The sequence below is a fragment of the Mauremys mutica genome, chromosome 9, assembly GCF_020497125.1.
Source record: "Mauremys mutica isolate MM-2020 ecotype Southern chromosome 9, ASM2049712v1, whole genome shotgun sequence".
NCBI classification, from domain to species: Eukaryota; Metazoa; Chordata; order Testudines; family Geoemydidae; genus Mauremys; species Mauremys mutica.
This window is the reverse complement of record NC_059080.1, coordinates 82,895,629-82,915,213: the sequence shown is the minus strand read 5'-3', so window position 1 is coordinate 82,915,213 and position 19,585 is coordinate 82,895,629. Positions and strand designations below refer to the sequence as shown.

Genomic DNA, 19,585 nt, shown 5'->3' with positions numbered 1-19,585 from the left:
CGCCTGCCGCCCGCCGCCCTCCCAGCGGCAGGCCGCCCCAAGCACACGCTTGGCGCGCAGGGGTCTAGAGCCGGCCCTGCTAGCCTTTTTAATCTCTCTTCATATGGGACCCATTCCAAACCCCTAATCATTTTAGTTGCCCTTTTCTGAACCTTTTCTAGTGCCAGCATATCTTTTTTGAGATGAGGAGACTGCATCTGTACGCAGTTTTCGAGATGTGGGCGTATCATCGATTTATATAAGGGCAATAATATATTCTCAGTCTTATTCTCTATCCCCTTTTTAATGATTCCTAACATCCTGTTTGCTTTTCAGACCGGCTCTGCGCACTGCATGGACATCTTCAGAGAACTATCCATGATGACTCCAAGATCTTTTTCCTGACTTGTAGCTAAATTTGCTCCCATCATATTGTATGTATAGTTGGGGTTATTTTTTCCAATGTGCATTAATTTACATTTATCCATATTAAATTTCATTTGCCATTTTGTTGCCCAATCACTTAGTTTTGTGAGATCTTTTTGAAGTTCATCACAGTCTGCTTTGATCTTAATTATCTTGAGCAGTTTAGTATCATCTGCAAACTTTGCCACCTCACTGTTTACCCCTTTCTCCAGATCATTTATGAATAAGTTGAATAGGATTGGTCCGAGGGCTGACACTTGGGGAACACCACTAGTTACCCCTCTCCATTCTGAGAATTTACCATTTATTCCTACCCTTTGTTCCCTGTATTTTAACCAGTTCTCAATCCATGAAAGGACCTGCCCTCTTATCCCATGACAACTTAATTTACGTAACAGCCTTTGGTGAGGGACCTTGTCAAAGGCTTTCTGGAAATCTAAGTACACTATGTCCACTGGATCCCCCTTGTCCACATGTTTGTTGACCTCTTCAAAGAGCTCTAATAGATTAGTAAGACAAGATTTCCCTTTACAGAAACCATGTTGACTATTGATCAACAGTTTGTGTTTTTCTATGTGTCTGACAATTTTATTCTTAACTATTGTTTTGACTAATTTGCCCAGTACCGACATTAGACTTACCGGTCTGTAACTGCCAGGATCACCTCTCGAGCCCTTTTTAAATATTGGCGTTACATTAGCTAACTTCGTCATTGGGTACAGAAGCTGATTTAAAGGACAGGTTACAAACCTTAGTTAATAGTTCTGCAATATTCACCATTTCTACTTTGTCCCAGGTTTATAACATGAGTCTGCTTTTATCCAGTGTATTAGAACTACAGTTGCTCTGTTTTCTCATTTATCTAGCCTTTCCTTATCTGTCTCCCCTCAGAAGCAGCAAAGAATCCTGTGGCATCCGAAGAAGTGGGTATTCACCCACGAAAGCTCATGCTGCAAAACGTCTGTTAGTCTATAAGGTGCCACAGGATTCTTTGCTGCTTCTACAGAACCAGACTAACACGGCTACCCCTCTGATACTTGTCTCCCCTCAGTAATTTCCCATGGACAGTTTTATGTTCCTGTTTGTTTCAAACTCCGTCTTTCTCTTGTATATTTCCCCTCAGGGAGTCTGTATTCCCTTGCATTTAGTATTGTCTTTTCCCCATTCATTTTGAGATAGTTTTATTTTAGCTGTTAATCGGCATCACATTTCCAGTATCCCCATTTTCATTCTTTTACCCAGAGTAGCATCTTGTAAATCATGAGTCATTCCCCACCCTATGCTGTGTCTCATTTCCTCCAACAGTCATTCCACCCAGCCCTGTGAATGTTCCATCTTTCCCTTTTATAGTCCTAGATCCCAAAATATTCCCTTTACTGCAACCCTTAGAGTTATCCATTTCTACTTCTACTCCCCACAACAACCCCGTCCCTCTTCTGACTTTGAAAGGCCTCCATGGTCTTCCACACTCACAACAGGAACAAGAAGATCAGACAAGTACTGCATCATTAAAGTGTGCATCTCTAGTCTGCTTGTTTCTCACTCTGTGCAGCACTGAAGGAACACAGAAGTCCCCAGAGCCAGAGAGAAACAGAATTTACAGTTTTAACAAGTCAATTTCACAATCCATGCACCTTCCTCACCAGGCTGGTGAAAAAGCATGACAGGGCTTGGAAGTGACTGAAATCTATGATTACATGGGAAAATGCAATAGCTGAGAGACTATAAATGGATGAAAGAGGATTGAGAAAGGAGTTGGAGAGAGATATGAAATGGAATTATATTTAATTTAAAGTATTTTATTATATTTAATCTGAGGAATAAGTGTGAAGTTCTATAATAGACTTTGTACATTTGGTTAAATATACACACAAATAATTTTGTTTTTATACAATTTGTCTGCTTAGAGTTCATCCCAAAGGACCATCTGCAAGTCTAAAAACCTCCAAAATCCTTAATGCAGACCCTTTGATTCGGCAGATCTCACAGTTATAAAATGTTTTGGGAATTTTACATACCCAATCCTGAACTGGGTGTGGGGGGGGAATAGAGCTTGGAGGGGGGGGTATGGGTGGGCTCAGTGGGAGGACTAGATGCAGCTGGTTGGGGCTTGGTGGGGTGGGGATCTGAGTATGGGTGGTTCATGGGGGTAGTCTAGGTGCAGAGGGAGTGGGGCTCATTGGGGTGGAGGTTCTGAGTGGTGCGGGGTAAGGCTTAGCAGGAGGGTCTGGGTATGAAGAAGTCTGAATGCACAGGGGTTGGGTGGATGGGGGAGCAGCTCCCGATACAGGGATCCCTCCCCCTGAAGCTGAGGAGTGATGGGTGCAGTAAGTGGGGTGGGGGGTTGCAGAGCTTCCTTTAGCTGGGGGAGAAATATGGGGGTGGGTCTGACCCAGCCCCAGATGCCCTGCAAGGGAAGAGGAAGTCCCGTCCTTCCCAGCCCAGCTGGGACTAGCAGCTGAGCCCAGCACAGGATAGAAACCACCAGCTGGGTGTTCCCCAGTCCCACCTCCTTCCCCACAGTGATTTACCTCTCTGACGGCTGTCCAAAACATACTGCTAGGGAGGGTCGCATGACCGCTCTTGTGCTTCCCTTTGCTTCCCCATCAGAAAGTCATTTTTCTGCAGGGATGCAAAGAAATCTGCAGGGGACATAAATTCTGCACATGCACAGTGGCGCAGAATTCCCCCAGGAGTAGCATATACAGAATGGATAAACATTCACAAAGTACTCCGCCCTGAAAAATAGATATGGTTCCTAACTGTGTGCATTTAGAAAGCCTGTCTATATCAACTATATTGGCATAGGAAAATAAATACATACTTTTCTGACAAGGAAGATGCTGAAAATGTCAATGTCAGAACAAGTGTGTATTATATGTATACAATGGATTTTTATTAAAAGCAGCTGAGTTTTGTCTAAGTTACAACTCAGATTTAAAGTGCAGTATGTATAACCTGTTTGGTAGGGTTGTTTTTTTAAAATTTGTCCTTTGTCTCCCTATGACTGAAGAGACCTCATTACCAATAGGTTTGGAAAGTTGTAAAGCTGAGTAAGCATGTTTTGCTTGAAGCTAATACCATTTGATTATTTTTTGCTGTTTTTCTATTGGCTATATGACAGCCTACGGTGCACATCACTTATCTTAGTTGATGCATCCCAACAGTTATAACCGAGTGGCCATAATTTATGGCTCCTGCACTTGCCCATTTAGATTGGCATACAATTATTTTTCTTGCAGCAAAATAGAATGTAAGGGACCTTGGAAAGAAAGTGTTTTAAGGGCTCTAGGCTCAGGCAAAATGTTATGCATCTTTTCTGTGTGCATGTGTTTATCTAAAATAGCTTCTTGTTTAGGTGCTACATTAATTTTGCTTCAAGCCTCATATTATAATGACTGATACCATCACAAACTGAATGTATAAATAGCTCCTTTTTCTCAGTCATAAGTAGGCTAGTTTTAGTCACTATTACATACACAGTACAGAGACTTTCAATAACATATGCTTAGTGAGAGACAATTTAATACAAGCTTATCGTTTCAGGCCAGAAATGTCTTGTGTCACATCTGCTAAGAATTTAAGATGCTACATGTGCTGAATTACTGCTTTTGGTTTCAGGTATAGCCACTACAAGGCAAAAACTGAAGATAAACTATGTGTATCTGGGGGTTTACTTTTAGCAATGTTGAAAATTGTTTGCAAAGGGCAGGGGTCTGTTGATGTCAAAGATCTCCACACATGTTGGGAACTCACCACTGTGATAAATGAATGTGGGTCTTCGAAAGATGCTCACTCCATACATCTAAAGAAGTGGGTCATAGCCCATGAAAACTTATGCTTTAATAAATTTGTTAGTCTTTAAGGTGCCACGAGACTCCTCGTTTTTGCTGAAACAGACTAACATGGCTACCCCTCCGCAATTTGATATTGTTCAAGCCAAGCCCTTTCTCAAAAGGAAGCCAAATTCTTCCCTATAAAACCAGTGTGAACCCACACTAACTGTTGAAGTCTATGGATTTTCACTGATTTAGAGGAATGATCATCATAATTTGGGCCAAATGGAATTTTACTCATAACATTATATGGGCATAGTTTGACTAACATAATACATCAGAAAGCTTTTAAAACAAAACACACACTTTTAAAAAAGCATATACAGATGAGTGACAGTATAGAGTGTAGGCTATTTCACTGACTGGGGCAGATTGCAGAACAACAGTTAACTAACATGAAAGTAGTAGAGTTTGTCCCTTTCCCCTTCCCCATGCTAACTAGAGCAGGTCAAAAGTGCATTTTCTCCCTTGTGGGGGAGGAAAAAAACGGAATTTAAAATCCTGCCACACAATGCCTCATAGGAGCTGTAATTCAGATGCCTCAAGTTCCCATTCTCCTCTAAGGGTTGAGCTTCTGGGACAGACTATATCTGTTGTGATGCACCATGGTCTCCCCTACTGGAGAGCAGAAGATTGCAACATGGGAGTCCCTGGCCATGATGCCTCATTGGAGATGCAAGTCTAGTCATAGAACCCAGGCCAAGGAGGATTACAGAAACATGAGACAACTAACCTATAACTCTCATAAGGCACTGTGGCAGCATTTTCAAATCCAAAATATTTTGAACAAAAACAGAAGTTTTGTTTTCTGGCATAAGGTTTTTAGACAAAAATAGAAGTTTCTGCTGAAAGCAGACACATTTCATGAAAAATTATGTTAATCAAAAACCCAATTTTCCAACGAAAAACAGTTTTGACAGAAAATTTGAAGAGAAAGTCAATTGCCTCACCAGATTATAGAGATTCATTTCTACAAGGTTTCCTTTGCAAAGCAAAGAGAGACAAATACATGCCTTACTGATCAACCACATCCATCCCCTTATATTCACCTGGTCTTTCCCTACACCCTCAAACTTGTCTATTTCATCCCTGCTTGTGTTACGTTTAATTTAGATTGTATACTACCTTCAGCATGGTTTGAATTTAACTTGCTTTGTGATATTTTGCCTAACACTTTTTTTTGAGTTCTTTCAATAAATAAGAAAGAGGAAGTAATAAAGTCACTGTACTATTGCTACTGTACCCTAGCCTAGCTTTTGGGGGGGGGAGAGGGGGAGGAGGCCAGTCTCTGCAGTGTAGACACACTGACAGGAACCTGCAGCAATCAGATGTGACTGCAGCACATGTACTCATACCCAGATTAGATTTGACTTAGCTAGTTCAAACAATACAGTGAAACCGTTGCAGCATAGGCAGCAGCATAGGCTGGCTTCTCAAATATGTACCTATGTTGCCATGGCTTCATTGCTATTATTATTTGAGCAACTGTACGTAGATGAAATCTAGCTTGGGTATATCTACACATGCTATAAACACACCTCTGATTGCTGTGTAGACAGTGATGCTATAAGGAGGACTTGGGGATGTTTGACCCCTGGGAGACACTCACAGACAGAGGACTGTTCTCATGGGATGGACTCCACTTGAATAGGGAGGGAAATAGACTTCGGTGATGGAGGTTGACAACTGATTAAAAGAACTAGGAATTGGAGGGGGGAAGGGGGAAATAGTTGGGAGATGCTCTAGTAATCTCCAGACCTTATTGTAAACATTGAGCAGCAAGAAAATCAAGTAAGAGAATACAGCAATGGAAAAAGGAACAGAGGGAAGGCGAATAGACATCAAGAAGAAAGATTGGTATTGGCACTATGACAGTAACAGTCAGGCAGGAGATACTAGCAGTAGAATTACTGTACCTACTAGGCGAGGAAGCTGGTCAGAGCCAAGCATAAACAATTAACAGGTCTGTCTAACAATGCAAGCAGCCTATGTAACAAAATGGAAGAACTAGAACTACTGGTGCAGGAAGTGAAACCAGATATTATAGGGATAACAGAAACAATGCAATAGTAGTCACACCTGGAGTACAAGTGTTGAGGGGTATGTGCTGTTCAGAAGAGAGAAGTAAAGGTAGTGGAATAGCAATGTATATTAATGATAAAACTGTAAAGAAATTAGAAGTGATGGAATGGATAAACAGAATGTTTGAGTCAAAGGCATTTTGGGGAAGAAAGCTAACACATGTTTCACTGGGATAGTGCTTAGCATCTGCTACTGTCCTCTAGAATCCAGTTTGGCTATGGATAGATATCTAATATTTTTAATGAAATAAATACTACTGAGAATTGAGAGATTATGGGAGAGTCATTTCCCACATATACATTGAAGGACATTTTCCTGGATGTGATAGTGCACAGATTTCCTCACCAAATAGTCACCAAACCAACAAGAGGCAAAGCTATTTTAGATTTAGTATTGGTAAGTAGTGAGGACCTTATAGAAGAGCTACTTGTAAGGGACAACCTTGGTTCATGTGATCATGAGCTAATTCCACAAATGAAAGGTCCGTTTAAGGGGGCTTAGAGGGCTATGCAGCCTAGTGGTTGGAGAGCTTGACTTTGGCCCCAAGTGGTTAAGGTGCATCATTTTTTAAGTCCTCCCACTCCACTGAGGTCCCAGCCCAGGGCCCTGTGACAGTCAACCCCTGAGTAGGGGACTTTCCAGCAGGAAGTCTACAGCCACTGCCCCAAGCTATTTCCCATCATTGCCTTTCATTTGGGGGGCATGGCCCCTCTAGTCCAAGTTGCTGTGGTGGCCTGTCTCTAGTAGAACCCCCTTGTGGATTTTGGGTGGTGTCCTGCTGTGCAGTTCTTCAGGGTGGGGTAGCTGTAAGTCTGGTGGTGGTGTAAAAAAACACAAGGTCTCTATGCTTTGTTCACCTGGTTACCTCTTAGGCTGGGGGCTCCTAAATCTCTTCTTCAATCACCTTTAGCCATGGAGATGGTGCTAACTTCCTGGTGGCTACCTTGGCTGGCAGACTAGTGGCCCTGCCTATAGCTAGCTTCTGCCTTTTTACCAGTCAGCCCTGAACTGAGCCAGGTTCTCTCCTCTCACAGGTGGCATTGGCTGCAGGTATAACAGGGAGGAGCCATCTGGTTCTCTTTAACCCCTTCTGTACTGGTGGGTGGTTTCTTTGCTTTGTCTCAGTCTGCAATTGGGGTCCTTGATTTCAAAAAGGCAAACTTTAAAGTGTAACAGGAATTAGTTAGGGAAGTGGACTGGACTGAAGAACTCAAGGACCTGAATATGGAGGCAGCTTGGAATTACTTTAAATCAAAGTTGAAGAAACTCTGAAACTTGCATCCAACCAATAGGAAAAAATTCATAGGGAAGGGTTGCAGACCAAAACTGGATGAGCAAGCGTCCAAACATGTTATCAACAGAAATCAGAAAGGGTACAATAAATGGAAGATGGGAAGGACCAGCAAGGAAAGCTACCTCTTGGAGGTCAAAGAGTGAGAACTTCCAAAAACCAAGTCAAGTTGGACCTTGCAAAGGAAATAAAAACCAATAGTAAAAAGTTCTATAGCCACAGAATTTAAAACAAAAAACAAAAACCACCACCCACACAAGGAAAAAAAATAGGAGCACTAAGAATGGGGTGGGGATAAAATATAACATGGTTTTACAAAAGGTAGATCTTGCCAGACCAACCTGATCTTTGAGAAGATAACTATTTTTAGACAAAATAAATCCCACTGGATTTCAGTAAGGGATTTGATATAGTTCCACATGGGAAACTAGTTAAATTGAGGATGGAGATTAATATGAGAATTGAAAGGTGGATAAGGAAATGGTTAAGGGAAGACTACAACAGGTCATACTGAAAGGTGACCTGTCAGGCTGGAGGAAGGTTACTAGTGGAGTTCCACAGGGGTCGATCTTGGGACCATCTTCTTTAATGTTTTCATTCATAACCTTGGCACAAAAAGTGAGAGTTTGCTAATAATTTGCAGATGAAAAAGTTGGGAGGTATGGCCAATACAGAGGAGGACCAGAGTGTCAAACAAGAAGATCTGAAGGTCTGACAACTGGGCTAATAGAAATGGGATGGAATTTAGTAGCATAAAGTCATGCACTAGGGACTAAATTTTTTTGCTATCATCTGGGGCAGTATCAGTTGGAAGTGACCAAGGAGGAGAAAGAGTTTGGTGTATTGGTTGATCATAGGATGACTGAGCCTCCAATGTGATGTGGTCATGAAAATAGCATCCATTAGGCAAGGTATTTCCAGTAAAGATAGGGAAGCATTAGTAACATTATACAAGGCACTGCTGAAACATCTAGAACACTGTGTGCAATTCTGTTCTCCCACCTTTAAAAGATGAATTCAAACTGGAACAGATGCAGAGAAGGGCTACTAGGATGATCAGAGGAATGGAAAACCTACCGTACAAGAGGAGATTTAAGGAGCTTAGCTTGTTTAGCCTAATCAAAACAAAGGCAGAGGGGAGATATCCCTCTGTATTTATAGAGACCAAGCATGAGTACCAGGGAGGGAGAGCAGTTATTTAAGTTAAGTGCCAATGCTGACACAAGAACAAAATGGATATAAAGTGGCCATCAACAAGTTTAGGCTCGAAATTAGATGAAATTTCTAACCATCAGGGGAGTGAAGTTCTGGAACAGCCTCCCAAGAGGAGTAGTGGAGGCAAAAAACCTTAACTGGCTTCAAGACGGAGCTTGATAAGTTTATGGATTGGGATGGTATGATGAAGTTGACTACAGTGGCATATGGCCTATTTGCAACTGCTAGTCACAAATATCCTCAAGGACTGGAGATGGAGATGGGGAGGGCTCTGAATTACCACAGAAAATCCTTTCCCTGGTATCTGGCTGGTGGGTCCACATGCTCAGGTTCCTACCAATTGCCATATCTGGGGTTGGGAAGGAATTTTTCCCCAGGTCAGATTGGCAGAGACCCTGGGGATTTTTTGCCTTCCTCTGCAGCATGGGGCATAGGTTACTTGCTGGTTTAAAGTCAAGTAAATAGTGGATTCTCTGTAAATTGAAGTCTTTAAATCATTAGAGGACTTCAGTAACTCCGCCAAAGGTTAAGGGTCTATTATGGGAGGGGTTGGGTAAGATTCTGTGGCCTACAACATGCAGGTCGTCAGACTAGATCAAGGGATCTCAAATTTCATTGCACCGCAACCCACTTCTGACAAATAAAAGTTACTATACAACCTCAGGAGGGGTACCGAAGTCTGAGCCTGCTCCAGCCCCACCACCCCGGGGGAGGAGGACCACAAAGCTCCAGACTCGCTGCCCTGAGAGGGGGGCCTGTAATCTGAGCCCCACCACCCATGGACGAAGCCATGGGTGGTGTGACTTGGGCTTCAGCCCCATGCCCCAGCAAGTCTAAACCAGCCCTAATGACCCTATTAAAACAGGGTTGCGACCCCACTTTGTGGTCCCAACCCACAGTTTGAGAACCACTGGACTAGATAATCACAATGGTTCCCCCTTCTGTCCCCATTCATAGACGTTAAGGCCAAGTGAGGCCTTGTCTAATATCCCACAGGATCTGTGGAAATATTAAGCTTCCTTCTTAAAACTTGAGCAGAGTTTTCAGTGTTCAGGTTTTGTGCTGAGTTTGGAGACATCAGCAGTAGGACTAGGTGAGCCACTCCCATAAACCGCACAAACATTTGAGATTTGATTTTTTTGAAAATGCTGTCTCATAGCTAGACTTCTAGCTTGGTACCTAGATACTTCAGTGACTGGTGCCATGTAAGATACTGTGGATATTGAATCGATACCCAGGTGCATAGGGGCATGTTGTCAAGATATTTCCAGCCCAGTTTTCCAGACTTCAGACATTTGATGAGCATTTTAGTTTTAAGCTTATGCAAAAGAAACATTTTGAAGTTCTCCTTTTGTTAATCTAGAGGCCTTGGCTGAATGTCTTTTATATAAAAAGGTGAATAATGTGCATTATACGGTCAGTATCTGAAATCATTTTCAAATAATTCTAGTACCACCTAGTACTAACACAATCAAAGATCTTGATCCTTCATTTGGATCCCACTGCAGAAGTTGAGCTCAAAAATAATTTATTTTATCATTGATCTGTGGGCAGAAAATATCCACTTTTTGTTTAACCAGGAATTCTAATATTGTGTAGCAGCCTCTGTCTTACTTCTGTTTTCCATCTCAAAGGATCTTTGGCAACAAAATTCAGCCATATAAAACAACAATAGCAACTTCTACTAATCTCCCCTGGAAGAAGTCAAGTCAAGAAAAAAAGTGGACTTTTTTTCCCTTAAAGAAGCAATTTTAGGATGATGTTGAATCATAAGTTGAATGATTCTATTAAGACAATAACGCATCATTAAAGAATTCAGATATTATTCCATTTTAATCAGTAACTAAAAATTAACTGAGGTTTAATGTAATTTAAACTAGAATGTTCATAAAATCAGATTAGAAAAATTTTATATGTACGTACAAGGTACAGTCAGATACAAAACAGACCACCTCTCCCTTCCACTCCCTTTCGTTCTCTGAACCATTCCTAAGCAAACGTTCAAGGCCCAAATACTTGATGCATCATTTATGCAAGTTTTTTTTTTTAAATCCTGCATCTTGGTCCTCCTCTCAGCCAGCCATTTTAAAAACAAAAATTGGAAGCCTTCCTTCCAGCTATCATCAACATATGTATATTCTATAAAAGCCCTTTATAATCTCCTTAGCATTCCTGTTTGAATCGGGATATACATATTCAGATAATCCTATGAATGAAGAATCTGTACTACAGTTTGATTTTTTTTCCTTTTGAAAAAGCACTTTAAAGAAAATTCACCAACGTTCTAGAGTATTACTGAAAACTTGATGAATTTTGCAAAGAGAGACTGAGTGCTGCTGTTCTCATTGCTACACACAGTAACCTGAGGGCTAAGAAACTGTTGCAACTATTAACATCATGCCCTGGTTTTCCTAACCAGAACTGAGAACATTCAGTCCCAAAGAACTTCAGCTTGCCAGTAGTTTAGTCCACAGGTGAAAATAATGAGAAAGTGCTTCCAAGAAAACTAGCATATTATGGTATGATTGTATAACCCACTGGTTAGTGTGCTTTACATGTCCTCTGTGCCCGATCCACGGAGGATGAGAGTCGGTTACAGGTCACAACTAGAGAGCCTGTCTCTTGAGCTCAAACTGTGAAGTCTCATTCATTTTGTTCCAGAGGTCCCTGATTCAGTCTTCAGTGAGTTAGTCAGGATGGCAGCCATCACAACAGCAGTACTCAGTAGCTTAGCTTGTTTGGAGACATTTGTTTAATATAGAGCCAGAAGTAGGTAGTGCTAAGGTCAGCGGAAGCTCACCCCAAGGGCTCACATGGGTGGAAATGGTATTGGCCAGCATTTTCACACACAACTGCTTATGTTTAGAAACCTAAGTTACCTGATGTTTATCCTGTAGTTCTTCTTTTCCACCAACCAATGCATAAAGATTCTCTGTCCTCCATGATCATTAATGAAAGCCCTTCACTGTGTTCCTGAAGTCTGGTTGCCAAACGGCTAAAGAAAGCCTTGATGAGATGAAATTTATCAATTTGAACAGCAGACTAATTGAAAGAATAAAGGTCCCAAGTACTGGCTGCTGCCTGTTTTAACCAGGGAAACCTCAAGTTAACCACAGCCATCCCCATTAAGGCTGAAGGTTCAGAAATGTGGAGATTTTTCACAAATTTAATATCTAATCTGAAGAGTTGGTGTATGTTCATTACCTTACATCAGTGACACATAGTATTAAATTCTGATAGCATGACTAAGAAGGCTGCAGCAAAGAACTAGATTTTAGGGCCATACCTGTGCTAGCCAGGATCATAGCAGTTATCTCTGCAACCTGATGTCCAGGAAACTCTGGCTACTGCTTGTCCTTGATTGAGGTCACCAGCCACTCATGCTGGCTGCTGCTTGCTCTGGGGAAAGAGAAGGATATGGCTGCTCCCTGCCATCAGCTGTGGGATGCTCTGGATCAGCTACTTGCCCCTAGTTCTAGCTGTTCCTTAATGAGAGAAGGGGGGTAAAAAGGCTGCCCTTTGCTCCAAGGCTAGCCAGCTCTGCCCCCAGCCTCTTGGTTCCTGACTAGGGGATTCTTTGTATGGTTCTCTGGGTACTGCTTGCAAACCCCTGCTGCTAGAGATAACAGCATTGCTCACGTGCCTCTAGCCATAGCTCTGCAGCTATAGCCATAGGTGGGTTGGGGAGCTATGTTTTGGTTACACATCTATGGCTAGATTAAACAGAGTTCTGCCTCTCCTCAGAAGCCCAAGCCAGGAGAGTAAATCTTAGGCAGTAGCACTGCAGAAAGTAGCTAAAAATAAGAGTCATAAACAGGCCTGGCCACAAGTCCCATGTTTTCCCTTTCCAAACAGGCTGCAATCTCATTCATTTATTACTTGGGAAAACATGAGGCTATCCAGGAAGGATGAATATGACAAATTAAAGAAAACACCCTCCCATCCTCATTCAACACACATACAGGAGATTGACAGGTAGCCATTTCCAATCATTAAATGAAATTTGTCTCAGACCTAACTTGAGTTAATAGGTGAATTCTGGAATCTTAAAACAGCATGACTGTCAGTGCTGGATTTATGATGCTACAGATCATGCAATAAGTCCTGCTAGGCTAATGGAAGTTTATTTACTAATCAGATACTAACTTAGTGAGCATTAGAGCTGGTCAAAACATGTGTCAGGTTGTTTTCCCCTGTTGAAACAGAAGTGATTTGGGGAAATGTATCAGAGCTAGACCCACCCAAGAATAGCCAATAGCCTGGTTGTTGGGGAAAATCATTTGGGGATCCTGTATTCCAAGTGAATGCCCTAACCACTGAGCTAATGACTATTTGCATGTTTTTTGCTAAATGTTTTGAGAGGTTTCATTTTCATTCTGCATTAAAATGAAAAATTTCAAAACCCTCAAAATGTTTCAGAAAATGAACCATTTTCTGGCCAGGTTCCCAAGTTTCCCTATCCTGTGAACTTTTGTCAACTATATTATTTCTGTATTTTCTAGCTTCTAGTGCATCACCACTATTGCTGCATCAATACTGGGATAGATACTCAGCTGATGTAAGTCAGGTCAGCTCCACTGATTTCCATTTAGCGGAGGATCTAGCCCACTGCCTGAGGAGCAACAGCACTTCACATTTTTCCTCTGTTCTATAATATATTTGCATACTTGAGATTTAAATTAAAAACTTAATGTCTCCCTGCAAGTGAATTTGCACACTATCCTTGACATTCTAAGATAGGAGGAGAACAGATTGCACTTGTATTAACACACACAACAGCTTCATGGGACTATCCTCCTAATGCTGAATTGTTTTGATGCTTTAAAGCCTTAAACCAACACTATCTTACAATGTAATTTGGCTTAATAAAGCCTTGAAAGGACGGCTCAAGTGTGCTGATTTTCTTCAGTATACATTGTATCCTATAAATAGCATATTAATCATTTAAGGCTATCAGCTATGGTTTCTGATTTTAAACAATACACTCCTTGAATATCAATGGAAAGGGAAAACAAAGCTGCCTCCCTCTGTTCAGAGCTGAAGCCAGAACAAAACTCTCTCACCTCTTGGGAGCTAATTAGTGGAGAAATACTTTGCTGGAAATTTCCAGCAATCTCCTAGCACTGTGTCTATTTGTGATGTCACATCTTAGATAATGCATCAAAACAAGAGCTATTAGACAGTTCTGAGGCCATTTTCTTTCATTATTTTCCAGATGCCAATTTTATACAAGTTAAAACAGTGTTTACAGAATTCAAACATTTTTCCTACTGAATTAGTGAAGAGTATTTGTTAATTTCCCCCCCCCCATATTGACAAGACACAGTTGATTTTACAAATATTTATCCAAATACAAAGCAAACAGTGATCTGGCCTTATTTCATGTTACTATATTGGAATAGATAGAACTTCACTGAAAATATTGGACTCCAGTTTACACCAGGATAATACAATTTTCTAAAGTTTAAGAAGATTATCAATTTATTACTATTATGGCAAGCATCACCCAGTGGCACTGTTACAGTCTTCCAAGTTTTTTCTTAATGTGCAAGAAAATTTCGGGTCTTAGGAAGATTTGCTGTGTTAGCTTTCGGCAATGCAAGGTTTTGGTGTAAACGGAACTTTAGGAGAGAAGAAGCTAGTCTAGCAGCAGGAGAATTTGCCCTCTATCTTAGGCTTTGATTAGAGTAAGTTCTTGAGGCAGCTATTCTCTGGGAGTGGGCATTGGGGTTAGGAAGAGATTCTTGGAAGAAGGGATACCGTTTGACCAGCTAATTTCAGGACTAGTGTAAATAAAACAAGTGACAGATTTCTCCTCCACTGGAAGGGCGGCCATAGACACGTGCCACCTCTCTACTGAGCAGTAGCACTGGTGTCAGAAGAGACAATAGTATTAATGAACAGGTAACAGGCAGTATGTAAAGCTAAAGTACCATGGCTCTGTGTTACTAGACTAGTGTGTCTGTACATGTAAATATGTGAATTAAACCAAACCAAATGAAGTCGACTTTCATGCTTAAGTGTCCACATAAGGGTTTAATGTAATTTAACTCATCCACTTTAATTTTCCTAGAGCGTCCCTGCTTAGACAAGCCCTTAAATTCCTACCAGGAAGACTATTAAAAGCCCTAAACCCAACATGCATGATATTTAGGTACTGTAAGTGGGAACTGGTTTCACTCTCCCAGCAGATAATCGGTATTATACAATCACCACACATTTTAGGAACATTGGTACATAGCTGCCATAGTAATGGGGAATTCCAAGAATTTACTGTTTTGAATGTAAAGACCAACGAATGCAATATAAAGAGTAACTGACTAAAGTGAAACTCCACTGCATTTCATGACCTACTGAAATGTCTGAGCAGCAAAGAATCCTGTGGCACCTTATAGACTAACAGACGTTTTGGAGCATGAGCTTTCGTGGGTGAATACCCACTTCGTTGACTACTTGCATCCGATGAAGTGGGTATTCACCCACGAAAGCTCATGCTCCAAAACGTCTGTTAGTCTATAAGGTGCCACAGGATTCTTTGCTGCTTTTACAGATCCAGACTAACACGGCTACCCCTCTGATACTTGAAATGTCTGAGTTGCTAGAGAAAGTTAATTTTAATGTTTAATAAAAGCATAAGTTAAGGAAATCTTACAATTTAATCACAACATAAGTTATTGTACATCACTAGGTAAATGGTGCTAAATTGTCATACTGTAACTAATGCAGAAACGGTTTCCCATGGCAATATTTCCAGTTTAGTTTGCTATACATGTATTGGTTCAATTATATTCCCCACATTTGTTTACTATATTGGTACTTTTCAACAGATCAATTCCAAACAAATTCGTAGCACAAAAAGAAAATTGCCTAACAAGAGAGCAGAGTATAGTTAATTATCAAAGGAGGGTAATATTTTAAACAGGAAGGTAGACTCCCCCTTTAAGTACAATTTCTGTCCTCATTTTCTGTGAAAGGGGATAGAAATAATTGACTCACTCATTTTTCTTATAACTCAGTGAAAGGATATGAGTGACAGAACTAACAGTCAATTATAATTAACTAGCACTCTCAAGATCTATTACAACTGCATTCTCCTTCCAGTTTTATTGTGGACCTTGCTTTATATAAAGCCTACCATGCTTATTTTCATTAATTACTGCCCTGAGAAGCCTCTTATTTAACTGTGCCTTGAATGAAAGATGAGCATTGTAAACTAGTTTCTCAAAACGGTCTATTTTTAATACTTCTTACAGTCCAGTGAAATCAAATGTAGGATGCATTCAAAGTATAACATTTTGTACACTGGATATTTTCATAAAGATGCTATCTGTAATTTAGGGCCCAATCCAATTCCCCTTGACTTCTGTTGAAGTTAGATTGGGCCATTACATCATAATAGCCAGTCCACAATAGAAATAAAACTAACACCTTCAAAATACTGTATCCTTGAAATCCATTTAAGTTTTGAAATATTTACAAATCATACTTTTAGGCATTCCGTGATTGTTAGAAATTGAAGCATCTTATATTTATGGGAACAAATAAGCTTTTTAGTTACTGTAGCATTTCCAAATGAAAGCAAATGTGAACACGTATTTATTCAGAATAAATTAAGGCCTTGACTCTGAGCAGGCAGCCAGCTGCAGGATCGAGGACTAACTTGTATATACAATATTTCTTTATGTAAAGACATACCTCCATTTTATACACAAATATGGAAACTATCCTTGCCAACAGAGGCCATAATTCAGAAAAGTATTTAAGCACATGTTTAATCAGACTATTTAGGATGCAACTTAACTGTGTACACCTCTACCCTGATATAACGCAACCCGATATAACACAAATTCGGATATAATGCGGTAAAGCAGAGCTCCAGGGGGGAAGGGCTGCGCACTCTCGTGGATCAAAGCAAGTTCGATATAACCTGGTTTCACCTATAACACAGTAAGATTTTTTGGCTCCCGAGGACAGCGTTATATCAGGGTAGAGGTGTACTTACATCCCATGACTGTAGTGCAGCTAACAAACTAAAAGTCTCCATCCTTCTTTGACCAGTCTACCAAAAAAATATGTTTTAAAGTTAAATGTTCATGTTAAGAAACCCCAAACCAAAAAGAGTAGCCACACTCCCTAGGGAGAAAGAGGAGAGCTGCTAGGAGCTGTCAGGGTTGTGAAAGCCAAGCTGAGTGGGTACTGAAGACACGTGATAGAAGCTTGCTGAGAGAAGAGAAACTCTCTCAGAGGCAAAAGACACCCAGAACTCCAGGTTTCAGAGATATCTGCAGCCAAAACCAATTGAAAACCACTGAGAGGAAGGAGTACTGAAGGGCTCATTCCTTCACCCCTTATTTACGATGTTATTGATACACTGGACTTAAGCCCAGCCTCCTGACTCTCTGGGTCTCTGCTGGCTGTTCCTTCACCCTGAATAGTAGTCTCTCCAAGGCCTGACAACCCAGGCCTCCAAAGTCTGGCCTTCTCCTCTTTTCCATCTGGTAGGGTAGGAGGGAAAGAAATATCCTTTTTTGGCAATTAGCCAACAGTTTTACCTCACTCGCATGGCAGACCTCTGAATTCATTCCTTGAGTGGCTCCTTAACCAACTGCTATTGAGGAACCTCCTTAAATAGTCTCCAGCCTCTCTGGCAGTCACCCCACTCTGTTTGAACTGCAGCTTTTTACCTCAGATGTTGCTATTCAGCCATTTAGTCACAGCTGGGGAAGTAACAGTTCCATACATTAACCCCTTCATGGCTGCTACAGTTGGGAGTTTATAACCCCAATGTGATACTGAGCACCCATGTATTCAAATCCTACACACTAGTCTAATAATATTTTGTACAAAATAGGCATTGGGAGGTATAATTTGATAAATAATAACTCACTGATCATTAATGTTCTTCCATAATATATGGGTGTGACATGTATAGAGAGTTACTAAAGTGTGTTTAAACCAGGCATGCTTGGGGTTAATAAATAGGTCTACTCTGAACAAAGGAATGTGTTTTCCCCACCTCCAAGTTACTTCCAAAGTACTTTGAAAGACAATGAGAATGTATTTACATGTCGCATAAATGGGTCCATCAAGCTAACAAGGGGAGGAGACAAACCTCACACTAAAAAGTGTAGGAAGACAGCATGGGGTCTATGCCCAACAGGAGAGAGAAGCTTGGTCGGGGTTTTACTTTTCAAAGAATATGATGAAAGATTTACTGGTCTATAAGGACAAGTGGGGGGTGGGTCTGAATTTCAAGTGAAACTATTGAATCAATTGGCTGTATACAATATTACTGTACTATAAGTGCATAGACAGGCATTTTCTAAAAGCTAACACCATTCTGGTGATTAATATCATTGTGAAATGTATATTAAACACAATGTAAGGAATTATGGATACTCATTGATTTTTAGGCTGTACAGTCTGCCCAGACAGGAGGCAATTTCACAGCTCTCTGCCTGTCTTCTGTAGAAATTAAGCACAGTGGGATCAGAAACAATGGAAGTCCCTTTTACACAGAAATCAGCTGAGGGATGGGGAAGCCCACAGCCCTTCCTGCCTCTTGAAACAAGCTCATTGGACTTTAAAAAAATACAAGCAAAGCCAGAAGCCATCTTTAACATCCATCACTAGACCAATACAAGGGACTAGAGGTCTTGTGAGTGGAGAAGAATGGCTCCTTCAACCCAGGGGACAGAGGTTGAAGTCTCTGGGAACTGAATATAGAAGAGAAACCTGCTTATCCAAAGAGTGTACCTTTCCAGATTAAGTTTTAGACTTTTAGAAACTTGTTTTGTTTTACCTGTAACTTCTTCTATCTTCATTCCTTATACTTGAACTCACTTAATCCCATGTATATTTTGTTAATGAATTTATTTCATTTTTACCATAAACCAAGGCAGTACTGTGTTTAAAGGAAAGGGTGTATTTACCTCAGTTAAGTTAATAAACTGATGTAGTTTGGTCTCTTTCTAGAAGCAATAAACGTCATTTCTCTGCTCTATCCATGACAGGGCTGGATACTTAAGGGCGCATTTTGGAGAAATTTGTGACTGACAGTGTGTTGTGGTCTTATTGCTGGTTGTAGCCAAGGAACGTGGAAGCCAGGGTGTCACTGGTGTGTTGCTGGCAGGCTGCTAGGGTCAGAATCTGGTGGGCTAGGCCTGCAGCCATACACAGACACTCAGGGTGTGACCTGCATGCTAGTAGGCTAGTTATGAGCATCCCAGGCTCGGAACTACAGCAGCAAAGCACTGTGAGGCACCCAGGGTTACAGAGCAAGTGGCAACAGAACCTCTCACTGGTCTGGTTTTGCCCCTCCTTCCCTCCACCCAAGTCCCAGAACAACCCTCACTCCCATCATAGGCACTAAATTGGGGAGAGGGATAGCTCAGTGGTTTGAGCATTGGCCTGCTAAACCCGGGTTGTGAACTCAATCCTTGAGGGGACCATTTAGGGATCTGGGGCAAAAATCTGTCTGGGGATTGGTCCTGCTTTGAGCAGGGGGTTGGACTAGATGACCTCCTGAGGCCCCTTCCAACCCTGATATTCTATGATCTATCCCAGAAATTATGTTTTGTTTAAACCTGGATTCTTTTCTATTGTGGAACATGGCACCTAGTAAGCTCCCCTAAATGAGTGAAGAACTGCATCCAAATTCTATAACATCTCATTCCCTTTGATACACTCAACAATGTTTTCATTCAAGCATGGTTCAGACAGACTTAGATACAGAAGAAGCCAGCTCACTTGTGTG

The 19,585-nt window shown here is 41.1% G+C and overlaps 1 protein-coding gene across 1 annotated transcript in view; it reads right to left on the bottom strand.

Annotated features, from left to right (window-relative positions):
• Positions 1 to 17,500, bottom strand: part of IQCJ (IQ motif containing J) — a 218,885-nt gene extending 201,385 nt beyond the window's left edge. The window contains exon 1 of the mRNA XM_045030329.1: positions 17,382 to 17,500. Coding sequence (XP_044886264.1) covers positions 17,382 to 17,411 — 30 coding nt within the window. The 5' untranslated portion in view covers positions 17,412 to 17,500. The remainder of the gene's footprint in view (positions 1 to 17,381) is intronic.
• Positions 17,501 to 19,585: the final 2,085 nt, after the last annotated feature.